The sequence below is a fragment of the Artibeus jamaicensis genome, unplaced genomic scaffold (genome assembly GCF_021234435.1).
Source record: "Artibeus jamaicensis isolate MK-2021 breed Jamaican fruit bat unplaced genomic scaffold, CSHL_Jam_final contig_944, whole genome shotgun sequence".
In the NCBI taxonomy this organism is placed as follows: domain Eukaryota; kingdom Metazoa; phylum Chordata; class Mammalia; order Chiroptera; family Phyllostomidae; genus Artibeus; species Artibeus jamaicensis.
The window spans coordinates 5724925-5743464 of NW_026522020.1; the positions used below are offsets into that span (position 1 = coordinate 5724925).

Consider the following 18540-nt stretch of genomic DNA (forward strand, 5'->3'; position numbering starts at 1 on the left):
GCTTCCAGGTTCAGCCTCCCCTGAGCTGGGATTCCATTGGCTGGGCTGGCTCTAGATTGGGGGTTCTGATTGGCTGAGGGACCTGAGGCGACAGATTCCGGAAAGGGGGAAAAAGCAGCGGACATGGCGGCGGAGCGCGGCGCGGGTCAGCAACTGTCGCAGGAGATGATGGAGGGTGAGCAGCCCCGTGGGACGGCGGTCAAAGGGCCCGGCGGGCGGCGGCCTGCCGCCGCCGCCACCTTGCTCGAGAGAAACGAGGGCTTCCGCCTCTGGTCGTGGTCCAGGCCCGGCGCGCGGCCCCTGACAGCTGCCGGCCGGTTCAGAGGGGCGGGGGCTCTCGGGAGGGCGCGGTAGCCTGGGGGGCGCGGGCGGCGTGGAGAGCGGCGCCCGAGGGTGGGGTATGAAGGCGAGGTGGTAGCGCATCCTCGGCGTCCGTCTGCTGCTTCGAGCCTCGCCCGGACCTTCCGATCTGACCCACGCGTCGTTCCTCGTGCACTCGGCTAGTCGGGGGCTCGTAGGGGAGCGTGGCCGCCTCGGAGAAGGATCCTCGCGAAAGCTAACGGACTGTGGGGAAGGGTGACAAGCGGTCGAGGGCTTGGTAGAGACCACCGGGGTCAGTTTGTAAAGTTATCACAGTTATGCAAAGACTAGATTCAGCTTTTCCACTTTGTTGAGAAAGATGGTGAGTTATCTGTGCGTGTAGCTGTGTGCACACGTGCACACACGCTCGCCCCCAGTTGGAGAGCCAGCTCTTCCCGAGGGCGCCTGAGCTGGTTTCCTAGAGAAGAGGGTGCTCGCGCATCCGTACTGGAGAAGAAGGGAGCGAGGGTGGGGGCGGGAAGGAAGAACCCTCAAGTCGGGGAGTGATGGCTCCCTGACCAGAGCCAGCTCCAGGCTGACCCTTAAAGGTTCAGCTACGTTGGAGATAGAGTCGGGGAAAGATCAAAGGTCATTTCTGGCAAAGGAAACCACCTAATGAAAGGCAAAGGGTGTGAATGTGGTTTTGTGACAGTCATTTTGGTTGAGAGTGGCCAGTACCAGGGAAGCTGGCAAGAGAAGGTTGTGGAGGAGACGTTCGTGAACCTCTTGGATTTGGGAACCCTTGGATCTTCTAAAGAAAGGAAGTGCCTCTTCTTATCCCTCTTTCCCTCCTCTACCCCTCACCCAGCCGTGTCCATGTCTGGGCAAAGGATGAGTACAAGACCCAGGCATTTTTCTCTCCTGATTTTACTTCTCCAATTCATCAACAAGCTCTGACCTTTCTACCACCTTAAAGTGTCCAAATTTTCAAATCTCTTCATTCCCGCTGCCAATACCTTGAGCCAGTCCATTGTCCCCGGTGCCCCAAAGTCACCTTATGTGCTGATCCTCTATCCCATGTTGCAGACCCTCTACAGTCCTCAGGACGGAGTCCCAGGTGTCACCTGGGCTGCCCTTCCTTAACTAAGACCCTCCTGCTGGGGTCTGAGCTGAACTAGACCATGAACTTGGGGCCCAGCCAACTCACTCTTCCTTAGCCTTCACCTCACAGTGCAGGTTTGCCTCCCTCTCGGGAAATGGAACAAGCCTAAGAAACCTTTCAAAGCCAAATTAGCATAAAGTGAAGAAGCAGTCATCTTAGGGCACATCTCGCTAATGGATGAACAAAATCAGGATGAAGCGTAGACGCTCACAGACACAGTTCAGAGCTCTGGCGGCTTGACGCCGAGATGCTGGGTGAGGTCCCTGCAGAAGGTGCCCGGTGCAGCCACGCTGACCAGGGTTCACGCTGCCTCTGTTGGGCCTCACTGCAAATCAGTGACGCTGGTTTTGCTTTTCGCATTTTTCTCATGAAACAAAATCCTTCTTGGAGTTTTTTCATTAGTGTAAACTGTACTAATGTAGTTCCTTCTTAAAAATAATGTAGCATAAGATGAACTTTCAGGAAGCAGAGGATACTTGTAATTAATTTATTAGGTGTTTGCTGCTTTTGTTTACTAAAAGCTAACAGCTTTGATGCCTTTTCTAGTTTAATTCTGAGCAACTCTTAAGATACAGTGACTGTGTCAGGTCCCTTCTGCAGATTTGGAGGCTGAGGCTTGGAAGAGGAAGTTGCTTACCAAGCTGGGCCTCTGGGAGTGAGATGCAGACTCAGGAGGGGTCGTTGGCATTCCAGAAGGTTTTGGAATCAAAGATGAGATTTAGATTTTAAAATCAGATCGGATTCTCTGGCAATAGAGAATAGACAGGTCAGCACATGCCACAGAGAGGCCGGTCAGGAGGCCCAGTGGGAGTCCTGGGTGGTTGCTGGGGCAGGGAGGAGGAGCCCCGCTGCAGAGTGGGAGGTGGGTTCCACAGGAACGTATTTCATCCAGCAGTCCTTTCCTGGACACCTCCCTCCTCGGCCCAGCGGGAGACCCAAAGAGGTGACTGCCCTTCCCCACCTCTGTGGATAAGCTGGAACCAAGAGCAAGGTGCCTTTCAGTGGGTTGGTGGCTGCTCTTGCTAGTCAGTTGTTGGGGCCTCAGGGCTTTCAGACAGACTCCCCAAAAGGGGTCAAGGAAAGAATTAGGGGAAGGGAACATTATTTGACAGTTTCACCAATGAACTTTTACCAGTCTGCCACATTCAACCACTGCCTTATTTATTAATTCAAAAACTATCTATTTACCAGCCCCTCAAAGCTCTGCGCTGGCTGGCATCACTGTGTCCTGAGGGTTAGTGTCCATGACCTTCACGTGGGGCTATGAGCACTGTGGGCTGTCTTCTCCTTTTTCACTGGAGCTCCCACCCACAGTCTGATTTGAGTTAGTCTTGATTCCTTTCAGAATGTGGGCCTGTGAACTGGGCTGGTTTTCTGGGCCAAGTGGATAGTGGAGCATGGATGAAGGTACGTGGTGGGAGGGCCACAGCGGTTCCCTCGACGCGGGAACCAGGCTCCACTACGTGTTAGCCTCAGTACACACAGTCACCACATCCCGGGCTTGGGGAACACCTGGTAACTCTTCGTGAGCTCCTTGAGGGCAGGAGTCGTGTGACACTCACATTCACACCTGTGTGGCCTCCTTGCCCCGCCCCTCACCTCGCCCAGTGCTCCTGCCACTGGACAGATGGCACCTGGGACATGCAAGACACTCAGATGGTCGTTGAACCGAATTCAGCTCATGTGTTACATGAAGTCTTGCTGACTTACGGCCAGGTGCAGTCTGCTGTGTGTCCTAAGTGGAATGCTCACTGGTCTGTGTGGTTCAGTTGACAGGCGGGTCGAGTCTGAAGAATCGGGCGACGAAGAAGGGAAGAAGCAGAGCAGCGGCATAGTGGCAGACCTCAGCGAGCACAGCCTGAAGGATGGACAGGAGCGGGGGGAAGAGGACCCGGAAGGTACCAGGCCCTGATAACAGCCGTGGTCACTAAAGGGGTGGGAGCGGTCAGCGTTGCCAGTGATCTGTGCCCCCTTCCCGAGGTGGTAGGGTGTGTCGTCCTGGGGGGACCGCGGTGCTGGGCACAGGCACAGAGGCCCTCCGTGGGCTGGGAGCAGGGTCCAGTCTGCTGCACGCCCTCCCCAGCTGACTCACTGAGGGCGCCTGCAGGCAGTGTTTGTAACTGCACCGGAGGCAAATGCAGATAATGGCATTGGGGCTAATGTGTCATCTCGGACAGAACCAGACCAGTGCTCACTCACTAACCGTGTGTTCAGGGAGCGAGCTCTGCAGCGAGCGCCACGGCAGACTGCTGCGCTCTGCTGTCCCACTGTCGTGACGCGAGCTGCTTTCCCAGCAGCACACGTCACACCCTAGAGAAGTCACTTCCGAGTTCTTGCTGTTGTCATCGGCCTGGGGTGGACCTCTTAATTGCCTAGGTGTCAGGAAAATCATTTCATGTGGAAGGTGTCCCCATGGCCTCCTGTTATTTCAGTGGATGACAAGGACAGCAAAACGAATTGGAGTTAAGAGAAATAAGCCCCAGCTCGTGGTGGTGGCGTTTGTCCGTGATCTCAGCCCATTTGTTGCTCAGAAAGTTGATTTACTTTGAAAAGAGCGAGAGTAGAAGCCTGTCTACAAACAGAAAGATGTCCAAGATATATTACTAAGTGAAAGAGCAAATTTCTAAACAGTATGCATGTTAAGGTCCTGTTTTTATTTAGAGAATAATATTTAGATTTACCTGCTTAAGAGGGAAAACGCATCAAACTGCTGTTGAAGGTGTATCTGAACAAGTTGGAGAGGGTCTGGTGCCTTCTGCATTTCCAGATTTATATATAACACATGGATGTTTAAGGCAGTAATCATACGTTACCCTTCTAATAATAAAAACAATGAATTTATTTTTTAAGATTTTATTTATTCATTTTTAGACAGAAGGGAAGGGAGGGAGAAAGAGGAGAGAAACATCAATGTGTGGTTGCCTCTCACGCACCCCCTACTGGGGATCAGGTCTGCAACCCAGGCATGTGCCCTGACTGGGAATCAAACTGATGACCCTTTGGTTCGCAGGCCAGTGCTCAATCCACGGAGCTACACCAGCCAGGGCCAAAACCAACAAATTTATGAAACAGCACTTTGCTCTCTGTTCCAATGAAGGTGGCTGGTAACTATGGCAACCTAACTTTAAGGCAAAGGAGAGTACCACAGAAGCATCAGTCACCTTCCGGAACTGCAGAGCCGTGCTCCTGCAGGGGTGTGGGTGGGGCTCTCGGTGCTGCCTGACGTCGGCTCAGGACACGGAGCAGGTGAGAGTGCCGCCTGTCCCCGTGCAGGAGTCCCTGCTGCTGGTGTGGCGCTGGAGAGTGGGCAGAGCCCTGTCCTGGGCTTCCTCCCCTGGCTGTGGGCACAGGCTCGCTCCGACTCACCCAAGGGCGCGCAGCTCCAATGGGGGATGGCTGTGCCGCAACCCCGTTGTCTGAACCAGCACCCTTCCCTCCAGGATACTCGCTAAGTCGAAGTTCTCTGGGAATACTTAAGGCCTTAGAGAAACCAGGGCTCACACCTGTCTGTATTTAAGTCTTAAGTTCCAATAAAGTCATTCAAACATATCAGTTGTTCCCTTTTATTTATTTTTCCTAAGATATCAAAAAATGTGATCACTGCATAATTCATTCAGAAAGATGTCCTAGGCTAGTAACTCTGTTTCAGAGGTTAAGTGGACCTTCTGGGCCTGTCCTGTGCTGGACAGGTTACAGACAGAACCCCTCCGAGCCCTGTGACCACAGGTCATGAGGAGCCTGGGACAGCCCCAGTTTCCGCCTCTTGGTGCAGCACGATGGTCTGCGGTGCCCCTGTCACTCACTACGTGTCTTGGTTGGACACCGAGTGGCCAGGGTGTCCGGCCTTCGCCACAGCCTGTGTTACTGCAGCTTCCCAGGTCCTGGGCTTGGGCTGTTGGAGGAGGGGCAGGTAACTTGGGTATGCCTCTTGGTTTTGCTCGGCTGCTTTTATCTAATTCTGAGGTTGGTGATATCCCGTAAAGTTATGGATAAACCGTGAATGCCATTTTTTAAAATCTAGCAGCTGTTGATTGTTATGGAAAAGGTGCGATGAAAAGACTAGGAAGCGGATTCAGCTACAGCAGGGCCGGCTGGTCCTGATTCAGCAGGGCCTACATCAGGGGCGCCCCTCTGAGGCCTCCAGTCCAGGGGCCAGGCTGACCGGCATGCAGGCTGCTACCCCACTGCACTGCAGAGGCAAATGCAGTCTCACTGTAGGGAGGAGGCGGTGGTGGGAGCCAGGCAAGATGGCAACAACCACTTACAGGATGTGGCGCCAACGGCAGAGCTGCGCTCCAACCCAGAGAAGCACCAGGGACAGGCAGCCCAGCTTCTTCCACCAAAAATTCCTGGAACCATGCAGCCCCACTATATGACCTTTGGACCCTAAGTCAAGCAGAATTCACTCAGAGGGAGGAGAAATCTTAAGACAGTTGGTGACATCAAGGAATTACTATTGCTTCCTTTAAGAGTTTAACCCTCTTAAACATAAATGCTTCAGGAGCCTCAGATGGGATGAAGGGAGGGGCTGCCTACTCGAGGCTGTGGGCTGCGCAGTGGGAGTGGCTCCTGCAGCCTTCTCAGCCTGCGGCGCCCCAGGAGTCTGAGGTGCTCTGCCCGAATCAGCCCCCTCCCCCACTGCCAGCCTCCCAGGCAAGAAGTGCAGCTGAATTATTCAGCAGGGCCGCGCCTGCCTGCCAAGCTGCGCTTCATATTGTGCTGCTCTTTGCAGAGATAGTTGTTTGTAGGGTCTCTTTCCAAAGCAGTAAAAGACGCATCCTCGAATGTCTGATTTGCCCACCATGGTCCATAGTCAAGAGGCCTGATTTATTGCTGCAAACTGGGGGTGCAGGCTGCTGCTGATTACGCAGCCCTGGGAGTCACCAGAGTGGTTGGCCGGCGGCCTCCCCACTTCTTTTTACCATCAGGTCCTTCCTCGGGACGCCCAGCAGTGCAGATGGAAGTTTGGAGACCTTTGCTGGTAGCTGAATGCAGGGAACTCAGAATGCCAGGAAGGACACCCGTTTGCGTGGGGTGCCGCCTAACCCCCAGACCCTCTAGGCGCTGCCCGTTGGTGGGCCCCACACTCCGAGCCAGGCAGCCCGCATGCCAGCTCGCTGCCCTCAGGCCGGACTGCTGCCCCGCACAAGGGGGCTTGGAAAGGGCTCTTTGTTCCTCTCTCACTTTTCCAGGACAAGAGCTGCCTGTGGACATGGAAACCATCCAACTGGACAAAGATGCTGAGGTAATGCCACCTGCTCTGCCCAGCCTCAGGGGGCGTGGTGACGGACCACGCTGACCATAGGGTGTCTTCTGTGAAGGTGCCGATTAGTCGGCGACCCCTGAGAAGAGGTCGTCTAAACTTCCCTCTGTCGGGTCAGATTCCTTGGGTTCTCACTGTTTTTAGTAACAGTGATCAAAACCCCCTATCTGTTTAACGGTTGTGGCAAATGAAATGCCTTTGACTCATAAACTACACAGGTCCAATGATCACGTTGTAAATGTGGGGCCCCCATGTCCCCATTCGAAAGGCAGTCACAACACAGGGCTTGCGGTGACCGCCGGGCAGGGCAGAGCACCCACTGCACAATCCCCAGGGGGGCCACCGACAGGGCCGTGGTCGGTGCATCTCCTCGTGGCGTTTCTGTGCCCGGGGAAACTGGCGATGAGAGGAAGGGCCGCCTGCCACTCGTTTGGAGGGTTGGTTCTACATAGAATGACAGTGAGTCACAGCCAAACCCACAAGCATCTCGGAGGCCACCTCACGTCGCTGTCACCTGTCTCTGCAGGCTCCTGTGTGCTGCTAGTTCTCCCACCCCCTCACCTCCACCCCCAGCCTCCCCTGTAGCTCCTGTTTCAGGAAGCAGGGCCCCAGGCACATCCCGCAGCTAAGCCCGACTTGCCTCTGTTTCAGGACGTCGACCTGAATCACTACCGCATCGGGAAAATTGAAGGCTTCGAGGTTCTGAAGAAGGTGAAGGTGAGAGGCGGTCTGTCCCTGCCCACAAGGTGACTGACAGCGCAGAACCGCCCCCGCCCCTGCCAGCTGTACACGCAGACGACATGCACGACGGAAACTCTGGTCTGAGTCCGTCCCAGCCCCGCAGGAGGTGCTGGCCTCCATCAGTGGCCACTGTCGAGTGGCTGTGGCGTGAACGTGGCAGGTTTGCAGAGCAGTGCGGGCAGCGGCTCAGACGCCTACTGCTCGCGGAGCCTCAGTGCAAGGCCAGCAGCTACGCACACACCCACCCGGGCAGCCCCAGCCTCGCCCCAGTTCTGCTTGTTGTGCAGAACTCAGCCCGAGGCCTCACTCTGCCAGGACACAGTGCAGGGCCCAGACTGACGGCGGCCTCCCTCCCCAGTGCTCTGTGCGGGCCTGCCTGCAGCCTCCCTGAGGGTGTCTGCCCTCGTCCCACATCAGCCCCTTTCTGGAAAACCTCACAGTGAAAACCACATCCTCCCCCCTAAGACTTTCCCGCACCCCGGAACACGGCTGGCTCTTCCCATAGTCACCCCCCTCGTTGCGCATGTCAAGTGTCCTTTTCCCGCCCCCAGACGCTCTGTCTCCGTCAAAACCTAATCAAGTGCATCGAGAACCTGGAAGAGCTGCAGAGTCTGCGAGAGCTGGACCTCTACGACAACCAGATCAGGAAGATCGAGAACCTGGACACGCTGACGGAGCTGGAGTGAGTCCTGAGACCCAGGGACGGCCGAGGACCTGTCCAGGCCCCCAGAACCAACCTGTGCGCTGGCACAGCCCTGGAGAAGCCACCTCTGCCCCCGGGTCCTGCCCGCACCTGTCTCGGGAGTTGGCAGCAGCCTACCCAGTGCCGACTTTCGGGTTGGCCGTGGCCGGGCCACGGGCCGGTCCCTGCCCTCAGGGTGGTCCTGGGAACCAGGCGGGGCCCTGCAGAGTTCTGTGCATCCTGTGCTCATTAAAGAATACATGCTTTGCTTGTTCCAGGATTCTAGATGTTTCTTTTAATCTCCTGAGAAACATTGAAGGGGTTGACAAGCTGACGGAACTGAAAAAACTCTTCTTGGTCAACAACAAAATCAGTAAAATTGAGAACCTGAGCAGCTTACATCAGCTGCAGATGCTGGAGCTGGGGTCCAACCGCATCCGGGTAGGTGTGGGCTCGGCCCGGGCGCAGGGTGTGCGTGTTCCGTACGGCATGGGGGTGGGTTTTTATTTTTTCCCAGGAACAGGGAAGTTACTTTTTAAGAAAACATACTAACCAGGGTCAGGGTCAACAAGAGCGCAGGCCCCCATGGAGCAGGCCCCGCCGGCCCCACCCCAGGCCCGAGCTGAGCTCTCAGCAGACTCTTTCGGTGACGCCCGCTCTGAGGTGAGCTACTCGGCCCCAAACCCAGTGCTGCTCTATGGTGCACTGACGGCTGTGTTTCTGGCAAGCCTGCCTGACGTGAGCGTGTCCTAGGCAGGGAGGCTGAGGGCCATCCCCTGAGAGCGTGGCGCGGCGGAGACAAGCGCCTGTCGGGAAACAGGGTCCTTGCCCAGCTGACTCCCAGCCCCTGGGAGGAGTGCGGGGAGGGGCTCTGGGAGCGGCCCCGGAAAGACAGGCATCGGCCGGGGCAGGGGCGGCCGGCACAGAGGAAGGGGCTCTGCAGGGCAGAGATGAGGCCACCTGCCAGCCAGAGACCATAGTCCCCCTTGACTGGCCTCGATGTGGCTTTGGGAGTTTGCAGTGGACGGCGGTCAGTCCAGCTTGGCCCCTGAGAACTGGGCAGGACACAGACCACAGAGGTGGTTCTGGCCAGGGCCTCTGCTGGCACCATTAGTGGTGGCGTGGCCACAGGCAGCAAAGCCGCACACTGAAAGCGGGAGAGCAGCCAGGTGTCGGTACTTTATCAAGCTTCTCTGTGGCATGTGTCCGGGAGAAGCACGGCTCACACAGGTTACTGCGGGCACCCCCTTGAGTACCCATCCTGCTGGACACCCCAGCCCCGCCCGGTCGTGCTGGGCTGGTGGGCGGGCCGCACGGTGTGCACCTGCCACACAGCACGTGCCTGTTCGGGCTGTGTCTCGTCTGCCGACAAGTTCATGGTTAACTCGTTCTGAGACAGCAGCGGGTACAGAGGCAGGAAAGAGACCCAGCTGATGCACGTCCGTTAAGCTGCCTGCTGTGCCCACTCACAGCAGGGCGCGGGACCGGACCGGGGGCACAAGGAAGGAGGGTGCGGGGCCCTGCGCGGGCGACTCTTCTGGGGAGAGGAGGCTGTTGGGAGTGCACTGTGACACACCCCACAGAGACTGACAGGATGACGCTGACTCAGGAGCAGGAGGACTTGACAGCCCTGGTCTGTGGGTATCCCACCTGTCCCTAGAGCCCGGAGGTCGGCAGTGAGCCCCAGACCCAGAGCCTGCACCCGTGCTCAGTTGTTTTTGTTCTGTGCCTTCTAGTAAGATGTCCCTGGGCAGTTTCCAGAGGGCAGCAGCGACTTGCCTGACGCCCAAGGCCAAGCCCAGAGCGCGCTGTCCCCTCCCCTGCGTGAGCTGGGTGGCCACGCCATGCCATCTGATGCTCTGTCTTTTCCACAGGCCATTGAAAACATCGACACCTTAACCAGTTTGGAGAGCTTGTTTCTGGGGAAAAACAAGATCACTAAACTTCAGAACCTGGACGCACTCTCCAACCTGAGGGTCCTCAGTGTGCAGGTACGGCCTGGCTTCGTGCGCCCCCCGCCCTGTTCCCCTGCAGCAGGGCTTGCTTCTCAGCCACACTGCTCTCTCCCACTGGGTGCAGGGCCAGCCCGACTCCCATCCCAGGCAGTCAGAGCAGTAGCTTTCACCTGTACGCACGGCCCCGCCCATGCCTGCGTCAGACCGACCTTCCAGCCTTCTGATAAGAGACCCAGCTGGAGTGGAGGCAAAGCCGCGCCCCTAGAAGGGTGGGTTAGTTCGTTCCGCACGCTCCTGATGCGTCCGTGGCTCCTCCTACATCGCCGTCCTGAGGAGCGCGACCCTGCCATTGGGGGTCTGGCAGCACCGGGATGTCGCTAGGCCCACGCGGCCTCTCCTGTTGGAAGCCAGGGCGTAGAACCAGACCCTGGAGGCGGGAGGTGGTATTGTCCCTTCACTTCAAGTCACACGTGTCCTGAAAGAAACGAGCATCTGTTGTAAAGTGTTCGGGCGATTCTGATACTTGAATTACTAAGTAAACAGGGCGACCCTCCCCAAGTGCATCCAACACCCCCAAGTTCTTCTGCATAAAACCCTCGGCCCCTGGTGCGTGAGCTGTAGCCCAGGAGGGCAGGCTGGGAGCACTGGCCTTCTTCTCTCTGTGGACGCCTCGTCCCGGCCCCTTTCGCGTGGAACGCCAGTGAGAGAGCCCTTTCCCAGCAGCTGTCTCCCCCGAGCCCCCACCCGATCTGACAGCCGTCGGCTCTCCCTCCCAGAGCAACCGGCTGACCAAGATCGAGGGCCTGCAGAGCCTGGTGAACTTGCGGGAACTGTACCTCAGCCACAACGGCATCGAGGTCATCGAGGGCCTGGAGAACAACGTAAGACACCCTCTTGTCCGTCTGGGCGGGTGGGCTCAGCCCCGAGCGTAAGCAGATGGCCCACTCAGTCTCGGGCACGCTCAGTCTCAGGGCCGGTCTCCAGCAAACACACCTCTGAGGGTCTCTCGTGGGGCCCTTCCAGCCCTGCAGACAGAGCGACCCCTCCGCCCTGGGGAGGGTGGGAAAGTGCCCCGAGACAGCACTGAGCCGATGCCTTCCCCAGAGCCAGTGTCACCTCAGCACCAGCGTCGACACCGGCGTCGAGGGGCCCTGACCGGCCCTGCAGCGCTGCAGGAGCTTTAAAACCCCTCCCAGCTCACGTGTGCCCCCGCACCCCACACTCCACAGAGGCCACAGGGACGAGCGGCTCACCCTGTCTTGGAGCTCCTGCGCGCCCCCACCTCCTCCTGCTTCTCACCACCCTGCAGGGCCCAGGCCTGTCCACGCCCCTCCCTCCACCTCCAGGAACGCCCTGCTCAGCCCAGGGCGGCCTTGGGCTCGAGAGAGTACGGGCAGCCTCACTGGAGCCCCTCACCCCCCAAAGCCCTTGCCCTCCGGGGCTGCCCGCAGGCAGCGGCTCTCCGCGGGGCAACATTCGGGGGGCACTTTCCTCACTCCGTGCTCCTGGCCGGCCTCTGCCCGTTCAGTCGACGCGGCCTGACTGGTTGCTGCTGCTGCTGCTGCTGCTGCTGCTGCAGCGCCTCGGGCGGGAAGGGCGCCTCGGGCCTCGTCACCGTTGAGTGCTGTCTCCGGGAGACCACGGCACCAACATCCCCACAATCTGGGAAAGCTAGGGCTGGCCGGTGGTACGTCCCTCTGTGTACATGAGGCACAGTCGTGGGTGGGGGCGGTGGGCAGGCTGCGCTCACAGGAGGCCCCGGCAGAGCAGCCCACACCCGTGGGGAGCGGCAGGCCTCACCCCCACCCCCACGCTGAGACCCCAGGCCTTGGAACCAGAACAGAAACACGCAGCCGTGGCTCTGACAGTCATTAAGGCCACACGTCTGTCCTGACCACACGGCTGCCCGGCCTCCGTTTCTGTGAGGGGAAGGAAGGCAGTCAGGGACCTTCTTCCCAAATGGCAAATCCCTGTCCCCGCACACCTCATGCTCCCCTGCACCGGGTGGCCCCTGGTGGAGGTCGGGGCCTCTTGGTGCCTGCTCTCCCCATTCCCCTTGGTACCGGGTACAGATGAGCTTTCAGAACATTGTCCAGCTCCCCAGAAAAGGGGCCGAGGGCCCAACCACGTTCCTGTGCTCCGTCGGAGTCTCAGGGTGGCTCTGGCAGCCAGGGCCCCTCCCTGCTGCTGAACCCCTACACCCAAACCAGAGGTCAGATCTGCTGGGTGTCTGCGCCCACACTGAGGACCACCCAGTGCGGGCAGCAGGCTGGAGAGCCCTGCCGTGGGCACAGGGCCCGGCCTGCCCCTGCCCTGCGCCCAAGGGCTGCCCACAGGCCGTGCTTAAGCCCTCACTGGCTGAGACGCCCCCTGAACGCTGCAGGCACATGCCGGGCTCAGGACACGAGTGAGGCCCACATGAGCGCCAAGTGCCTCCTGCCTCCTGGAGAGGCCAGGGCTGGCAGGGGGGACGCAGGGCAGTGGGGCCGGGCCCACCAGCTGTCAGACACCAGGGCCAGAGCCCTTCTGAGTCGGCGGAGTTGCTGGCTGCTGGCCTGGGCTGGGGGAGGGGCGGGGGTTTTAACTGACATCTTCAGCTTTCCCTCAAACCCAGCACTGGGAAGGCAGAGGCACAGGAGCCTGCAGCCCAGGGCTGTGGGCCGACTCCTGAGTGGCTGCCCTGGTTTTGGGGGGCCACGCTGATTGGCTGGTTAGACTTCAGCAGGGCTTGCTTTATTTACTTATTTTTAGAGCAAGGGGAAGAGCAGGAGAAAAGGAGGGCGACATCGATGTGCAGGTGCCTCCTGCACACGCCAACCAGGGACCTGGTCCACAACCCAGGCATGTGCCCTGCCTGGGGATTGAACCGACAACCCTTGGGTTCGCGGGCAGGCACTCAATCCACTGAGCCACGCCAGCCGGGGCGGCAGGGCCAGTGTTGAAGCTGGTGTTGAAGCACTGCAGTGCCTCGCCGGGCCTCGAGGCTGGCGTGTCCCCAGCAGTGTGTGCTGGGCGTGCGCACAGAGGCCGGTGCCGGGCTCGAGCCCCTGCCCGCCCCGCCCTCTCCCATCGGCTGAACATTCTCCCTCCTCCTGGCAGCCTCCCCACCACCCCTGCCTCTGTCTGCGCCAGTTCCGACCCTGGGCCAGCCCAAGCGCCTCGTCCCTAAATGAAAAATGAAACACGAAACATGATTCTTAGTGTCATGCGCGTCCTTGAGGGGGTGACTACAAGAGAGTCACTGTAACGCCAGCAATACCGCCCCTGGGTCCCTGTGGACAGGCCTCTGGGAGCCCAGGGATCAGGTCTGACAGACCAGTTTGAAATCTCAGCAATGCTGGGACCTGGGGGCTGCAAGCCGGGGTCCCTGCCGCATGGCCCTGCTCTGTGAGGGCGGTGAGGGCATGGGCCGCAGCTCCCAGCCAGGAGCGTGGCTGCACAATGACCACTGACCTGAGGTGACGCGGGGCAAATTTTATCTCCTTACTTTAGAACAAACTCACAATGTTGGACATTGCGGCAAACAGAATCAAAAAGATCGAAAATATCAGCCATCTAACAGAGCTGCAGGAATTCTGGGTACGTTGAGAACCCACTGGGGTGCGTGAGTGAAGTGTTGGGGTGCACGGGGTGGTGAGGTGCAGGCTGAGGTGGGTGTGCAGGGAGGGAGGAGGCCTGTGCGGGGGGCAGAGTCAGGACCTTGTTCCAAACGCACATCTCTGGCCCCTGTAGCAGAGGGCAGACCGACCCCAGCTGGCATTCTGTGAGCCCTGGGTGGCGGCGGTGCACGCGGTCAAGAGCTCGGGTCTGTGGTCAGGCCGATCTGAGAGCAGGCACGTGACCTGTAGGCCACCACACGGGAGACGGGTGGGTGTCTTCGGGCATCTGGTGGCTACAGGTGTGTCTCAGGGAATCAGAAGACAGACAGGTGTCAGAGGTCTGGAGACCCCGACGGGCCACGCGCCCACGGCCGAGCTGTCCTCAGCATCAGGGTTCCTGGAGCAGGTGTTCCAGGCGGGGCCACCCATCGACCCCCAGCTTGTGGCCCTGGGAGCTGCTGCCCACGCCCTACCCCCCGGCACAGTGAGCGACACCCTCACTGTGTCAGCTCTGATCCCAGACGTGTGCTGAGTTTAAGGGACGACCCCACCTCATCTGGCCAGGCTATGGGCCCTGCTGGTATCCTGTCCAAGTGTCCTGACAACACAGGTGGCCCAGGGTGACAATGTCCCCTGACCCTTACTAATAGCACCAGACCTTGGGTGGTGTCTGACAGGGCACGAGAGCGTGCCTGGGAGGCCAGAGACGCACAGCGGGGTGGCACACGTGGGCTGGGCCAGATGGGCAGCCAGTGTGAGCTCCAGGCTCCAAGCGGCCACCCTGAGGCTGGGTCACACTGGGAGGATGCAGCTCTGGAGGGACCAGGGAAGCACCCAGAGAAACCAACCACCACAGACAGAGCCTGTGCCACAGGAAGGGTGGGGCGGTCGCTGAGGTCATGTTCCTCAGGTGTGGGCCCCGCTGTGTGACTGGCCAACGGACAGCGCATGGAACACGGGGGCTGCCTGAGTACCCTGGCTCCCCAGGAGGCAGGCAGGTGGGCAGCGGCTGGAGGCAGAGTAGTCCCTGGGCCCATGACATAGAAACGTACGTGGTCTCTTAAGCCCTGGACAGGCCACCAGCACGGGCAGAGCCTCCTGCGCGGCGTGCAGGCGGCTGCGCCATCTGACTCGTGGCCACAATAGCCTGGAGGCAGGTGGTGCCGCCCTGCACACAGCGGGGGACACAGGCCGCTGTGGGTGGTGTCTGTACCTTCGAGAGGCCCCTGCAGAGCTGCCACCGGGCCACAAAGTCCCAGAGGAGGGTGACAGACACACGAAGCGTCTCCTGCCATTGACTGACACTGAGACAGTGAGACGCAGCCTCTGGCTCCCTGGTTAGCAAAGACCTTTGCGGAGAGCACAGGCGGCCGGACTGTGACACACCGGGACTGTGACACACCCAGATCGGGGGCACAGGGCTGCTCTGCGGTGAGGGGGCTTTTCTAATGTGCACCCGTGTGTGCCTGCGTGTGCCCGTGTCCCGTCCTGTGTGTACGTGTGGTCTGGGTGCGTGCGTGTGTCCTCCCAGATGAATGACAACCTCCTCGAGAGTTGGAGTGACCTGGACGAGCTGAAGGGCGCCAAGAGCCTGGAGACCGTGTACCTGGAGCGGAACCCGCTGCAGAAGGACCCGCAGTACCGGCGGAAGGTGATGCTGGCGCTGCCCAGCGTGCGGCAGATCGACGCCACCTTCGTCAGGTTCTGACCCTCGCGCTCTCGCCTGCCCCCCTCTCTCCGAAAGAACTTCCTGGTGTGGTTGTCAGTCCACCTGTTGCTCCTGAAGTCATCACTATACCAACGGTCACAACCCAATGGCAATAAAAAGGCACTGAGTGATCCCTGCCGTGTGTACCGCCGCTCACCACTGAGAGGCGCTGCTGTTACCAGCCCCACTCGGTCCCGCTGCTCTGTGTTCCCGGAGGAGGGAGGTGGCCCCCGGCCCCGCGGGCTCAGGGAGCCCGTTCCAGGTCCATCCCAGCAGCCTGGAGCCTGTCGGCCCACAGCTTCCTAGTCTTTTAGACCCGTCAGTGCCAGTATTTGCAGACGACACACATTAAAAAGCAAAGCCGTGGGTGGGGGGGCTCAGCCCGCCACGCCAGGACCCTCAGCTCGGTGCGCAGGCCCTGTCCCCTGCCGCCCCCCCATGGCCCCCTGAGGTCCCGTTGCCACTGGCAGAAGGTGACCCCACCCGAGACTTTCTGCAGAGTCGACCTCTGACCACCTGCCACACTGCCTCCGCTCCGACCCCGCCATTGTGTTGGCTCTTGTTTTATAAAGTTTGCCTCGATGGTCCAGGGGTCCGACTTCCGTCTACATGGACCTTGTCATCCTCTGCCGTCCTCGGGGGCCCGTCTGCCCCCCACACTACAGCGCTGCCCTGTCCAGTGTGGGGGCCCCGTGCTGCCCACCGTGGTTGGTTCCATTCACATTTAACTTTGTCAAAATAAAGTCAAGTTAAACATGCAGTTTCTCAGTTGCACTCAGCATATCCCAAGTAGCATGTCCGAGGGCAGCCCTTCTGACCGTCCCAGGGCGGCACTGCCCTGGACCCTGTGACAGTGGTGGCCCTAGGGTGAAGGTCATGCCCAAGTCCTGACTTCAGTCTTTGCAAAAATAAACTGTGCGCACTGGACACTGGGCACCTGCTAAGAAGTGAATGCTGGGAAAGGAAAGGAGGGGCGGGCGGGGTCCAGCACTCTGCCCCCGGCCAGGCCGTTCGTGCCTGTCCGAGGTGCCTGTCTGGGGCCAAAAGACGTGTCTGGACTGGGAAGGGGAAAGGTGCAGCAGCGGGAAGCGCTGAGGCCAGCGGCCCTTCCCGCCTGTGAGTGCGAGGTCACGGGGCCGCAGCACCTGTGACCAGACGGAACAAGGGACCTGAAGCCAGGTCCTTGTGCATTCAGTCTGGGACCTAAGAAGTGACGGTGAAGGTTGTCCAAGTTCCCCTTGGTATAGAAAAGGGAGCGGCAATCAAGTTTGTGGGAAAAGAGGAGTTTAAAGTAACCACTAACAGAACAGAAATTGGTTACGAAACACCCAGGAAAACCCACAACCTCTCAGCAAAGAGGCTAAGGAGGCCGGGGACAGAGTGCAGTGGCCGTCTGTCTGTGCACCCTCGAGGGGACAGAAGGACAGGCAGAGCCTCGGACGGGCCGCAGACTGCAGTCGGAGGGCATGCTGGGTCTGGCCCAGTCCTGACCCGAGCTCCCTCTGGCTATTTGAGAAACTCATTTCACTTTAAAATTTATGTGGACGGAGAAAGGTCTGCACTGAACCTCGAAACTTGGAAAAAGTTCAGTCAGCTTTGAGAAAAGGTCAGGCGAGGTGATCTGCTGGGTTCTGACAGCTGCAGACCCCCAAAGGGCCGTCCCCTGGCAGGCCGGGCTGGGGCCACAGGGGGGCCTGGCTGGACGCCCGCAGGCTGCGCAGTCCTGGAGGCCTCAGTGTGAAAAGCAAGCCGGAGAGTCCGTAGGAAGAATGGGAAGGCCTGTGTGTGAGCCCGGAGTGCAGAGAGCTCCTTCAAACCCAGAAGCGCGGCCATGGGACAAGGTTTTGTGGGTTTCTGGCGTAAAAGGGAAAATCCCCATGGGAGGGACGGCACCTTCCACAGCCCACTGACAGGTGTCCCAGTGTTCAGAGCAGGCTCGGGCCTGACAGCAGGCGTGAAGCATTGCCGCAAGGCGGAGAAAAGGGGTGCGGACAGAGACAGGCGAGGGCGAAGTGGGCCAAAAGGTCACTGGGCCGATTCGGGCGGGGCACGTGCCTGGGTTGTGGGCAGGCCCGTGGTCAGGACATGCTCGGCAGACGACTGATCAGTGCTTCCCTTTCTCTCTCTCCCCTTACTTCTCCTCTCTTTAAAATAAAAAGTTCCTTTAGAAAACCCTTTCTAAAGAAAGAGCACTCCCAAGGATATCTCACCGGGGAAGGGGAGGGGAAGGGAGGAGAAGGGGGGCCCGAGCAAGGCCCCCAGCGCCCGGGCTGAGTGCACGAGCACAGGGCGGCCAGGACTGCAACCAGGAGGCCGGTGTTTAGAGAGGAGGGTGGCAGAAGGGAAGAGACGCCACCAGGGGCACTGCACTGCTGCTGCCCTCCCATCCCGAGGCCATGAGCAGGACAGGCCATCGCGACAAAGAGGAGCAGCCACTGTGCCGCATCCCCGAAACCAGCACAAAATGACCGCGAAATACACTGTGATCGAAGAAGGAAAAGGCAGGGGAACCTCCCAGCCGGCAGGGAAGAGGGCCCCTCGTGCCAGCAGTTTTGTTCAGACCAACAACGTGCCCGGCCCAAGGAATGTCCATTTGTCCCCAACCAATCCTGCAGGTCTGTCCCTGTTCCAGGCTGCATCATGGCCAGGGGCAGCCTGAGAATCCATGCTTTGCCAGTGACAACTGCTTCCCTGAGAAAAAGGACAGGTACAGCTGGCGTGTTGCCTTGAATGTAGATTTGATGGCTGGACCTGCTGCAACCATCTTGCCACCATGAGGCAAAGGCGCTGACCCTGACTTTCCAGAGCCGCCAGACCCACCCAGGTGCCACCACCTCCCCACTTCCTGCAGCTGTGGAAGATTATTTTGTTCAGCCACAGTTGTTGGAAGCTTTTTATTTGAATTTCCACAAATGTATATCTGAATGTTACATAAATGGATATAAAAAGTTGTAGTCAAATAAAGCTGGTGTAGCAAATACTGGGCACAGGCTCTTCCTAATGCTTAGGACCCAATAAGAGACCTGTGCCAGTTGTACAACAGCTTGCTTCCTTCCTCCTTATTTTTTTAAAACTGCAAAAGTAATGAAACTTAAAAATTTCAAACCATAAAACACTGCAGAGTAAAAAC

General features: G+C 58.9%; 1 protein-coding gene across 1 annotated transcript; it reads left to right on the forward strand.

Moving 5' to 3' along the window:
- The first annotated feature begins 65 nt into the window (after positions 1-65).
- Positions 66-16170, forward strand: PPP1R7 (protein phosphatase 1 regulatory subunit 7). The gene is made up of 10 exons (XM_037161419.2): positions 66-175; positions 3232-3360; positions 6655-6707; positions 7377-7442; positions 8018-8148; positions 8427-8589; positions 10023-10139; positions 10880-10984; positions 13596-13682; positions 15234-16170. Exons 1-10 carry the CDS (start codon positions 124-126, stop codon positions 15408-15410), a joined length of 1080 nt encoding a protein of 359 aa, XP_037017314.1. The 5' UTR covers positions 66-123; the 3' UTR covers positions 15411-16170.
- The last annotated feature ends 2370 nt before the right edge of the window (positions 16171-18540 follow it).